This window comes from Sinocyclocheilus anshuiensis, unplaced genomic scaffold (assembly GCF_001515605.1).
Source record: "Sinocyclocheilus anshuiensis isolate Anshui unplaced genomic scaffold, SAMN03320099.WGS_v1.1 scaffold336, whole genome shotgun sequence".
Lineage (NCBI taxonomy): Eukaryota > Metazoa > Chordata > Actinopteri > Cypriniformes > Cyprinidae > Sinocyclocheilus > Sinocyclocheilus anshuiensis.
The window spans coordinates 56,367-68,877 of NW_015555712.1; the positions used below are offsets into that span (position 1 = coordinate 56,367).

Consider the following 12,511-nt stretch of genomic DNA (forward strand, 5'->3'; position numbering starts at 1 on the left):
TTAGACATTCACTCAAGTGCTTGCTGGATCATCTAATGACGTCTGTTACATATACACGTATATAAAAATACCTCCGTTATGAAAATACACCCTTTAATGGCCAATTTAAACTGAATAGTATCACACTGCCACCACTGAAAAAAAGTAAAGACAAGAAATAGGCACTTAAATAAGTTACCACAGTTCGCAAACTATAGAACTGGACATTAATTGCCCAACACAGCTCTATAGTTTAGGTTTGTACCAGCTGTTTTCGGTGGCACCTCCTCTGTGGTTCGTGGATGGGAGAGAGTTGGGGACCGTCTATAAACTATAGGGCCCTCTGAACCGACAGCACATTCCCAATAAAAAGGAGACAGAATGCAGTGAGGTTAATGAAGATACAAACGCAAAGCAAAGGTGTCAAATGCACACACAACCACTGTCAAAGCCCTGTACGATGGTCTACTCTAAATCTTGCACGTCTAGCGAAGCCTGACAAACTGTAAACTGGCGACACTTTTAAAGGTCTCGAGATGTGAAAGTAGACAGAAAAGCACTGAAAACTGCAAAAGCAGCGCGTTTCCAAACAGAGCTGTTACGGTGTTATTTTTTATTGCTAGGGTATGTCGCAACGACAGCACATGTGTTAGCGTTATCGTGACTCACGTAATCGCATTTACGTGAGCAGGTGTGAGTAGCTCGGGAAGAATGTGAAGTGTGAAGTTAAGTGAGCGACTACGGACTAATTTGCGCCTATGTGTGTGTGTGTAATGATGCAGGAAGTGAGCACTGACCTGGTGAGTGCTGTGAGGTGGCGAGAGATGTCATGGAGTTGGACAGGTTGAGGTTGGCCGTGATGCTGAGCTGGCTCTGGACGGTGGGCGGATATGGAGAGGTGGGGGTGCGCAGTGACTCCTCCCCTCCTTCTTCTTCGATACCAGGAAGGTAAGTGTCAATCAACGTATCTAGGAACTTAACCACAAGCTCGGCATAGTCTGGAATTTGGGTTTGCTGTTGGAGAGAGTAAAAGCAGGAGTGACTTAATGATTTAGCTTTATTTAAAATATTTGGGTCACTACATATGACACAATTTGAGGGATATTATTCACCTGTTTCGTCATTATGAGTGTAAGTTTGATTACTCTAACCTTGAGTATGAGCAATAGCAACAGTGACAACATTTAATGACTGGAATAACCTAGATATTTAGGATTTGCTGTGGTTATTTCCCCCCCTCTTATTGGCTTTCAATATCATTCAATAAATGTTAGGGTTAGAGCCAGTGTGAGATTTTTTTTGGGCCAGTTGACAGAAGTAGCCAGTGCTTATGTTCACAGATTTCAAAAATGAGGTTTTGTTGAATTTTTTTTATAAATAATCTACAACAGTCTTGAAAGAATCAATCAGACTGCATTCAAAAAATTATAAACCCGTTATTTTTTGCAAGGCAGCACAACATTTTCCAGCAAATTTATAGCTGACATGTAGTTGTAAATTGCACAATTCCAGATATGACTGCATATTAAAAACATAACCATAAAATTTTTTTTTTTGCAAAGGAAACGTAAATGAAAACCATTTTTCCCAGCACATAGAAAAATGTTATAAAAAATAAAAGTAATAATTAAATAATAATACAATAATTTTGATTTATAGAATACATTTTATATAATAAGACCTGATATTTTGTGGTGAAGCCAGTTAAAATTTTCTGTTAAAATATTATTGTTACTTGCCCAGCCAATATTTTAACTAATTTTAACTTGAGTTTTATTGTTTCATTAGATAAGATGTATTATAGAAATTGTTCTAGTGGTGTGACAAAGCTATGGGGTAAAACCTTTTTCGTGTAGAAAACTAAAAATTTATTATTTTTCATATCAGCAGATATCCCCACAAATGTACTGCATCACCAAGATTTTTGGTGGTGTAAACAATTTATTCCGAAGCAATATTTTCAGTGTTCTATCAGCTTTTACATACTTAAATCTGCATATTTTTATTTACCTTTACAAAGACCTTTTTCAACGTTTTTAAATGTATGCATAATCTTTCATGTCAAGTTATTACAATTGATCAATAAATTCAATATACACTATAGGGCTGTTACCAGTCAGATTAAATAATTTACAACAGCAATAAATAATGTTATGAGATTAATGTTTTAAATACATTTTTGGATATACAAATAAGAAATGCAAATGAAGAAATGTTGGGAGGGATGCATACTTTTAAACATACTAAACCACCAGTAGGTGGCGGTAAGTCACTTAATGAGTGAGTCATTCAACCGATTAGTTCAAAAACGCTGAATCATTCCGTAACAAAACACTGCTGAGTGTTGCTTGGAGAATGTTTAATACTTCTGCTGTGATCTTTGTTCGGAACTATTTTCGTTGTAGAAATAGAACAAAAACAGTAAATATTGTGTCTAAAATCTAAGTAACTTAATAACTACCAGTAGGCCTGTCACAATAACAACTTTTTGTTGAGCGATATATTGCCCCAGAAATAATTGCGATAAGCGATATTATTGTCATTTTAAAGACCATTTTATGCCACTGAATATATAATCATAATGTAACAGCATAATAATGCAAGAAGGCTATATATACTTTAATATATATATATTTCCAGCACATAAAAATGTGTTTAAAAAAAACAAACAAAATAAAGGTAATTAAATAGTAATTTAAAAAATCAATTAATATAAACATTATAACAATGAAAATATTGGCAGGAAAAACCTGAATTATTGGTCTGACAAGGCAGGATGAAACGGATCATTATTGCTGAGACATGAAAGAAGGAAAACAGTTCCTTCAGCAAGGGATACATAAGCAATACATCCCTGTCATTTACACCTTTTTAAACCACAGCAGAACTGTGGGAGGGTAAGAGGGCACAGACACAGGATGGGTGCGGGAGATGTTTGGGGAAGCCGTTTTGGTCAATAAATCTAGAAAGCTGCAGAGAGACCGCAGCACACAATTTCTTCACTGCGCTCTGTTGGAAAATGAAAAGTGTATATGGGAGCAGTTAATCATACCTTAGAGAAGGGCCCGGCAAACCTCCAAAGACCGTTGAAACCGAAACCTGTGAGACAAAGAGAGAGGTGACAGCAGAGACAGATGACAGTGAAGAAGAATGAAAAGAAAAAAAGGGAATCAGTCAGACATCAGAACTCTAAACAAGACGTACAAAAAAAAAAAAACAAACTCTAAACTAGTGTTGTTAATCGATTAAAAATTGCAATTACATGCAAAATCAATTTAATAATAACTAACAGTCTTATCAATATTTGCATTTTTAAATAAAAAAAAATACAAATGAATAGCACTAAATGAATATAAGTTGACAGCGCTACTTTAAAAACTTGCTTTTAGATAATTAAGAAAGCATCTGCCAAGAAATGTAAATGTTGAGAAATGACTGGAGAGATTGGCTTTACTCTGCAAGCAGGACGGCTGGTATTGGGGAGGAGACTCCTCATGATAAACCACATTCTGAATGATGCCATGGACGGGGTTCAGGAGGTTGGGGTCCTGGCACATGGAAAGGACGGTGCTTAATTTGGAGTCCAACAGGTTGTGGCTATAATGGATAAAAATGACACAGGCAAAATTAATGTCAAACTACAGGGCCAAAACTAAATATACAACAGACCGGATCATTTTCATGCATATTGCGAAAGCTAATTAGTGTAAATTATCTACGTGGACCTAAAAAACTTGTTGTCATGTAGGTGTAGTACAAAACAATAACACACTCTTCTCACATTCTTCACATTTTTTTCATGGAACTCAATTGGCTAGTGGATTATTATTTGAATATGTGGCTTTATATGTATTACTCATGCCAAACACACTCATAGGTATGCATCATTATGACGATTAGTGACTTGGGAGTAGTATGAAACTGTAGCTGTACATTACAGTAAAGTCACTTTTAAATCAAAAATTACTCTCAGGAACTAATAAAAACAGTGTCATGACATTGTTTCCATATCTAGTGTATGGAAAAAGATACTTCAATTACACACAAACATACATTACAGTTCAAAGGTTTGGGCTCAGTAAGATTGTTATAAGAAATTAAGAGTTTTATTCAACAAGGATGCATTCAATTAATCAAAAGTCACAGTAAAGTCATTTATAGTTTGGCAAAATATCTCTAAACTTCAAATGCTGTTGTTTTGAACTTTTTATTCATTAAATAATCCTAAAAAATGGTTTCTAACAAAATATTAAGCAGCTTTATATGTTTATTTTAGGCTTTTACAGCATTCAAATTTGGCCACTGAAGCTCAAGCATGCTTGCTTGACATGAGAACCAATGATTGCCAATGTTCGCTGATGAATGTTTATGTGGAAAAAAACTAAATTAATTCTGCTCATTATATAAAGTGATCATGTCTCTTCAGAAGACTTGGATTAAACTTGTTGCAAATGTTTTGAAAAAAAAAAAAAAAAAAACCTTTTGAAGCATGAGAGTTGAGTTTTGGGTGAACAAACTTTCAGTGGATGGACAGAAATCTTTCAGGTTTCATTCAAAATATATTCATTTGTGTTCCAAAGATGAACAAATTTCTCATGGGTTTGGAACTACATGAGGGCGAGTTAATGATGACAGAATTTCATTTTGGGGTGAACTAACCCTTTAACTATTTTAAACATTCAAACTTGTTGGATAATTTTACAAAAACAATTGTTAACACCTCATTTCTGTATCTTTCCATTCACGTCAACACAACCCTGAAACTCATGAAATATTTTTAGCATGGGAAACAATAGGAGACTAATGGATCTTGAATGACTCAGAGTGATGTGTTGGTATGTAATATGGCAGACACTCACACTACTGGAAAGACCTTGGGGAACACCACACTGGCCTCAGCCAAATACTCGTACAGGATCCGCTGATGAAACTCATCCGTAGTGTATTTCACCAGTGTTGCCTGCAATTAAAAACAATACTTCACTATACAACAGTAAATATAATATAAAAACCATCATAGATGGAAAAAGAAAAAGATCTTCATTTAACTTTCTTGTGCTATACATAAGGCAATAGCAAAGAAAAAACATTTAATATACAAAGACAATTCCACCTGTAGAAGGATTTAAAGCACAAGTTCAAGTGCAATGAAAAGTAGTATGGAGCACACACCAGTATAGTAAGGAGCAGCGTCTGGATCTTCGGGTCTGTGAGAATATTCTCGTCTAGGAGGACATTGGACTCAGACACAGAAACTTTGCGTAAATGGGAGTTGGCTATTCGCTGAGTTTCTGGAATAAAGAAGAGGTGTTGGCAATTCAACCTCTCTCATTTCAAAGCCCAATTAACATTTACTGCATATAGATTAGCACTGGCCTGTAGCATAACACATTTAATTCATAATTGTAAAAAAACTTACCTATCTCATAGTCATTTTCAGAAACTCGTCTCATCTTTGGAGGTGTGGTGATGCCTGACTCCATGTCTGGTCTCTTTGGGGCTTTTGAGTCCGAAATCAGATGATCAAAACTCTTTCTAGTGCCTAGAATAAAAATAAAAGCACTTAAGTATGAAGCTAAAGTAAAGCTACAGCATGTTTAAGAGCCTCTTAGAAAGAACGAAGTCATCAGACCGCTAATACCCAGAAGTTTCTTCGCATTGGCCTGTGACGGCTGGCCCATGTCTACGCTCATGGATTTGCGTGGGCGAAGGCTGGTCTGCCCCATTGCAGAGTACGGAGGTGCAAGACTGCGCTCTGACACTTTCGGAGAAGCCCAGGGCTGGTTTTCACGCAGTAGCCTGACACATAAGAGAGTGTGAAAATCAACAAGCAACAAAAAAAAAAGCAATTCAAAAAAAATATCAATATAGTGTGGTTGGAAAAACAAGTAAATAGGAGAACGAAAAACAGAAAATTCAAACCTATTTGATGAAAAATTCTCACCTGCATCCAGGTTCAGTGTCGTACACGGAGTACATGTCCATGGGAAAGTTTTCCATGGTAACTTCTGAGAGCAGTAATGACTTCCTGTGCTTTAGACTGCAGCGGCTCCTCACCTCCTCTGACACTGTGAGCAAAGCTATACACAAACATACACTTTAGATGTTTCCATCTGAATTAAGATGCATATCTACTTCATAACAGGTTGTGATTGTTTGCTTAAGGTTGTGCTGGCTTTAATGTACCTGCCAGATAGGCCACACTCTGCGTGTTCACCTCAAACTTGTCACAGCTACGGTGTTTTCCCACCAGGCCCAGGAGCGTATGAAGGATACGGACTGTCCTGGCCACAGTGGTGGAAGAGGGATGTCTGTATCCTAAATGAAGAAAAGACAAATATGAGGAACCAGACACATGAAAGACCTTTCACTGATGAACTGCAAATGCTCAATGTGATCGACTGTTAAAACTGCTCAATGCATCAACTGGTCTGTTTATACAACAGTAATAAATAAATTCAGCAACCTAGAAGAATGAATAAAATAAAAAAAAGTAACCAAACAAATAAATAAATAATTAAAATGGCATGTTAAACCCAATTTATAATAATAATAATAATAATAATAATAACAATAACAATAATAATTATTATTATTATTATCCCTCTGAAACATTGGAACAGATTAGTTTTAAACCAGACATTAGTTATAAGTCAAATTAAAATAAATGCATGTTGACCCTGATTTTTTTTTTTATTCATTTGTACAAAGTAGGCAATGGACATTCTTAATGGAAATATTAATTCTACAGTGTGATCCACTGATTTTTTAATCATTACCTTTGAGCAAGTGCCCCACTAATGCAAAGTTGAAGTTGGAGGCAAAGTTGAGTCCCACAAAATGGTCCATTTGTTTACAATGCCATTCCAGAGGCTTCCGGGTCTCCATGAAGACCTCCTCAGGACATGAAGACCTCCTCAGGACTCTATAAAGGGGTGGAAATGTTTTTATGAAGATAACTGCTTAGAGCAGGGGTCACCAAACTTGGTCCTGGAGGGCCGCTGTCCTGCAGAGTTTAGATCCAACTTTCCTCAACACACCTGCCTGGACGTTGCAAGTATACCTAGCAAGACCTTGATTAGCTGATTCAGGTGTGTTTAATTAGGGTTGGAGCTAAACTCTGCAGGACACCAGCCCTCCAGGACTGAGTGTGGTGACCCCTGGCTTAGAGTTTTACATTCTACCACCTTGATATTTTATCTATCACTAATAATAATATCAAGAGTATCAAAGTTTTCAGTCTGTGGTTGTCTAAATGTGGATTTCAGTCGGGCACCTTATCATTAAACACCCGGAGGCTGTCCAGTGTGTGCAGGTTCTGCTCCAGTAGGGCGGTTCCGGCAGAATACAGATTCACTTCATCCAATTGAAGTACAGCCACAGCCACCCAGAACAGAGCTTTATGCATGGGAGAGTCCTGCAGATCATTAGACACGTACACACAAAACTATTAATACGTCAAGTGTGTCATTTCTGCACCACCAAACTGAATTGCAAACATATTTTCAAACTAGTTTCCCTAAACACTCATACATGTATACACAGAGAGAAGCAAATGAAAAATTTTTACTGTCGTGTTACATCAGCGGTAATAACTGCTGATGTTTTCATAATTGAATCCAGCATACAACATGACTGCACCTGATCGAGGAGAGGCTGTAGTTTTGTGAGAGCGATGACGGTGGCCTCAATGAGAACCTGGCTGTTGTAATTATCCGGCCCCTTTAAGCAGCTCTCCAGCCCCTGTGCAGGAACAGCATTAATCAGACAGAGCGGCGGAGCATGACGCCAGCAAACAGTCGGAGCGAATGACACTACAGCAGTTAGACTAGCACTGCACTGCATTCTGAATCACAAACACTCTTCATACAACCCAAATATTCTCCATTTCCAGATAAAATACAGTCACAAGAGGAAATTCGACAACAGAGAAATGACAACAGAGAAATGTCATTAGTCCAACCAGTTTGAAATGTTGTGACAAACCATGGCTAATTAATTACATCTATTCATTTAGTCTTGTGTAACTTTCCCAGTAACTGATAATAAATGCATTTCTCTAAACTTTACTCAATACTGTATACATTTCCACAGTTATCAAAATAGATTTGAAGTTGTCCAAACTGAATGTTTTTATAAAAATAAAAATCTTAATTTATTGACTACATAATACACTACATAAAATACCATTTAAAAGTTGGGGTTGTTCTTTTTTTTTTAGTTTCTGAAATAAGTCTCACCAAGGTTGATCAAAAATACAACAAAACAGTAATATTGTGAAATACTATTTAACACTAACAGATATTATTTAAAGATTACTGTTTTTAATTTGTAATTTATTTTAAAATGCAACTCAATGTGACCTAATTTATTAAATATAAATAAATATACATAAACTGCATGCTAATTTTCATAGGTGGCATTTTAAACATTGATTAATAATAATATTTTAATGTGTGCGGACATACCCCCAATGGGCAATATGGGCAATAGTTCATTAAAAATTCAACCTCAATTAATTTAAATAAGAATTCTGCATCCTGACAACCTCAAATCAAATTTAAAAAAATGTAATTGTCTTATTCTTATTCAGTTCTAAATGGTGCACAGCTATGGTGTTCAATGAATTTTATCAAAAAGTAAACATCAGAGAAGACCACATTATATAAATGCACCAAAAACAAACGATTCGAGCCAATTACAATCAAATCTAAACTGAGGTAGTTTGAGAGAGAAAAACAGACAGAGCTAACCCGATCAATGCTGAGCAGAGGACTGGCTTTACTGAGAATACGAATGATCTGTTTGAGCTGTCCATGAGTCACACGTTTACTGATGCAGCCAAACACCACAAGCGCCCGTGGCTGAAGAGATGGGTTATATTGGAATGCAAACCTATCCAAGAAAAGAAAATACAATTAGCTATTTAAATGTGATTGTACTGTGATTTTCAGTTGTAACTGCTTCAAAAAACTTGTGAAATGTAGTTTTCAACACACTTTTGTGCCAATTCGGTCCACTGATCCAACCATTTGCATCCAGGAATGTCCCTCATACAGGCCTAGGGAAAAACAACAATTGGTTAAATAACATGTACATAAAAAGCTTCGAAAAATAAGTAGTTATGGAACTCCTAAATTCTTTTAAAAGATCAGCACAGTGCTGGAGATACATAAAAAGATGACAAATACTTTAAAATGACAGCAGCAGTAACTAACCTCCATAATCTCCAAAAGAGCCTCTGTAACGGTTTCCAGGGAAGAAAGAGCAAAGGTCTCTCTCTCATAGGAGCCAGGGGAGAATGAGCGGTCTCTGTAGCTGGAGCGGAAGGCGATGACCGCCGCAGATTTGACCTTACTGATGCCAAACAGCAGGTAGAACTTGGGCAGGGAGAACTCAGTCAGACTCAGACGCAGCACCTGTTTAGTCTCCTCTGCAAAGGCAAAAACCAGAACAGCAAAAAAAATCAGACAGATCATCTAACGTTAAAACAACCTAATGTCTAGCAAACAATAAATCAGAACTACTGCATAACAATGCAAGGAGTACATTGCCATGTAGCACATACATGCAAGGCATATTTATTCAAAATCAAAATGTTGGCACAAAAATACCCCTTTTTACATCAAGTCTGTCAAATTGCAAAAAATAAAAAAATAAAAAAGATTCAGATCATTACTGTATTCAAAGTTTTTTTTATTTCATTAAATTTTTTTTTTAGATTATTCTTTCATTTTAAGTTACCAAAAACATTTTAACAAGTACAGATTTTTATGTAGATATTATGCACAATAAATGTTTTTCATTTATTTTATTTATTTTTTGCCATTATTCAGGTTTTAAACAGTTAAAAATTCAGGTATATCTTAGGTGTAACTTTGATATCATGTAATTGAATTATATTTGGCATAAGCAGTACTTAAGCATGAGTTAAAAAAAAAAAAATGAACTGAGACTGTGATCATTCCTTATACACTTGTTAAAACATTTCTAAATTCTTATTTTTATATGGAGATAACAATATTACAAAAGCAATATTATGAATAGAGGACTTGTATTTTAGCCAGAAAAATATCTTGATGAATTTGTTACAAACAAGCAGCTTTTCCCTTCACACAACATAAATTAGGGACTGGAGTCATGTGGATTACTTATGGATGTTATGGATGTTTTTATCAGCTGTTTGGACTCTCATTCTGACGGCACCCATTCACTGGCCTATGGTGAGCAAGTGATGTAATGCTAAATAAACAGAATGATCTGTTCTGATGAAGAAACCATTTGGATGACCAAATGTTCATTTTTTGGTCAACTATTCCTTTAAAACCCTCACTTTCTGTGAGTTATTTCTCACCGCTGAAGTTGAGCTGTGAGCAGGTGCAGAGCGAGTGTATGATGTTGATAACGAGGCCATGCGTTGACGCTCGGAGTGACAGCGGGCCGGTGGCCACCAGCAGAGTGACGACATGGAACAGGTAGGGCAGATGAGCGGCCACGTCCAGAGAGTTGTTGAAGGAGAGCATGAGCATGTAACGGGCCAGGATGGCGATGTCGTCCCACATCAGGTGCTGCTCAAGGGTGGGGGTGGGGGACAGGCATGTCTTATCGATGATCTTACACATCCGGCCAATCACCTGAGAGAAATTAATAAAGAAATTTGTAGTTACATTACAAATATGGGCTTTATTTTACTTTAATTAGTCCCTGATGAAAACTAAAGAGTCTGAGTGCTAAATTGAACAATATCACTAAGACAGTTTAACAATTTTAAGCTTTCAAAATTAGCAAAACAATGACTGGACTCTACAAAAAGCATAACTTATCATTTCAAACCAACCACAAATTAGAAACTACTACTAGAACAAATATAGACAGTGTCCCTTTTATTTTCACTCGGTGACATGCACCTAAACATCATTTGCTCTCTCGAGATTATACTTGGTCCCTCATTTAACCTCAGAGTCCAGCTGCTATACGAGTCTTAGAAAAGCAGACGCAACAACTGGACAAAGCCTGTCCTTGTGCTGCCCGCTGTGACATCAGCAGTGGCTGGCACATGTTAACCAAACAATATTTAGCTTTTCAGCATAGCTGAGCATTTGGGAAAACAACGAAGTATCTTCAACTACTGAAAAATATCTAGTATATATCTAGTTATGGTAACTGCGTCAATCAAGAATCATAAAGACCGAGGTGCTTAAGTTATCCAATTCGCAAATGTGGCTCTCCCTCTGCCCAAGTGTCTGACAATGACGTCCATTGAGCGTAATGACTAACAGTTGCCCATATAATAGAAGCGACTGCCCCACTGGCTAACTATTGTCTGTCTGTGCGCACACGTACAAATTGGGCATTTGTGCACAACACTTAGGATAATAGATGTTGGGTAGAAGAGCTAGTCAGCCTGGATAAGATCACAAGAGGAATGATTCAGAAACACAAGAGCCAGAAACACTTTAAGCGGTAAGTCGAAATCTGTTTAAAAGAGTGTTAGTGGGCTAGAAATTAACCTAAAAGGACATTTAGAGTTATGTTAACAAGAAATAAAATTGGTTTAATGGATAATTGAATATAGTAATATTATAACTAAATATTGTATGATATTAAACATTTCAACTGAGATAAATTGGATGAAATTATACAAAAATGCATGCAATATAAGTCAAGCTGTTCCGGGGCATTTTGAATCATTTTGGGATGAACAAATTGATAACTTTATAAATAAATAAAATATTTTAATAATCCTATCATTTTATATATATATATATATATAAAGCAAAATAAATAAAGAAACTCATTAAAACATTACAACTAAAAATGCAATAGCATCTGTGCTTACAAAATCACTGCACATTCTGTTACTACTGTAGGAAGAAAAAAAACAAAATGGTACATTTTGGTTTTGGTTCTGTTGCATTTTCCATGCTCTAAATCATTCATTGCACTTCAGCAATGCAGCAAGATTTAGTATTTCAGTACAAACTAACTGAGATGCTACAGTATTTTATCTTAGGAACAGCATCATATTAAATAATATATTAAAAACATAAATTCACATAATATGGTGACCAGTAAGTGCTTACCTTGCTGGACACCAGCTTGACGTTTCCTGAAGCCAGAGCTACAGCTGTGTCAGCCATCACTTCAGCCTTGATGGATCCCAAACCCCCAGTAGCACTAGTCTTTATGAAGCTATCCAACACCACATCAAGCAGGTCTGTGATCTATAAACGTAAAAAAATGGTGCATTCTGTAACTGCTGACTTGCGAGTTTCTATAGACATGGGCCGAATTACTACAGAAATATACAGGGGTGTTAGAGTTTGAAGGCATTTGTCATTGTAAAGCCTGTTTGAAACATTTTGGATGGAATAAGCTCACAAAATCAAATTCCTTCAATAAAACTAGGAGAAACTTTACAATTGTTTGAAAGGCTCACCTGACCCAAGCTGCCCCATATCTTCGCCTGTATGGAGGGGTACATCTGCTTCTCATTGATGGTCATAGTAATGAGTTTGTCCAGGATAGCCGT

General features: G+C 36.4%; 1 protein-coding gene across 1 annotated transcript in view; it reads right to left on the bottom strand.

Annotated features, from left to right (window-relative positions):
* The window catches only part of LOC107672107 (neurofibromin-like), an 84,350-nt gene that overhangs the window by 4,166 nt on the left and 67,673 nt on the right, over positions 1-12,511 (bottom strand). Inside the window, exons 41-56 of the mRNA XM_016465192.1 lie at positions 10,334-10,613; positions 9,198-9,412; positions 8,979-9,040; positions 8,733-8,874; positions 7,621-7,722; positions 7,254-7,396; positions 6,759-6,892; positions 6,166-6,297; positions 5,924-6,059; positions 5,621-5,778; positions 5,399-5,521; positions 5,152-5,270; positions 4,839-4,939; positions 3,434-3,576; positions 3,032-3,078; positions 777-993 (exon numbers count right to left, since the gene is read on the bottom strand). Of these exons, the coding sequence (XP_016320678.1) occupies positions 777-993; positions 3,032-3,078; positions 3,434-3,576; positions 4,839-4,939; positions 5,152-5,270; positions 5,399-5,521; positions 5,621-5,778; positions 5,924-6,059; positions 6,166-6,297; positions 6,759-6,892; positions 7,254-7,396; positions 7,621-7,722; positions 8,733-8,874; positions 8,979-9,040; positions 9,198-9,412; positions 10,334-10,613 (2,254 nt within the window). The remainder of the gene's footprint in view (positions 1-776; positions 994-3,031; positions 3,079-3,433; positions 3,577-4,838; positions 4,940-5,151; positions 5,271-5,398; positions 5,522-5,620; positions 5,779-5,923; positions 6,060-6,165; positions 6,298-6,758; positions 6,893-7,253; positions 7,397-7,620; positions 7,723-8,732; positions 8,875-8,978; positions 9,041-9,197; positions 9,413-10,333; positions 10,614-12,511) is intronic.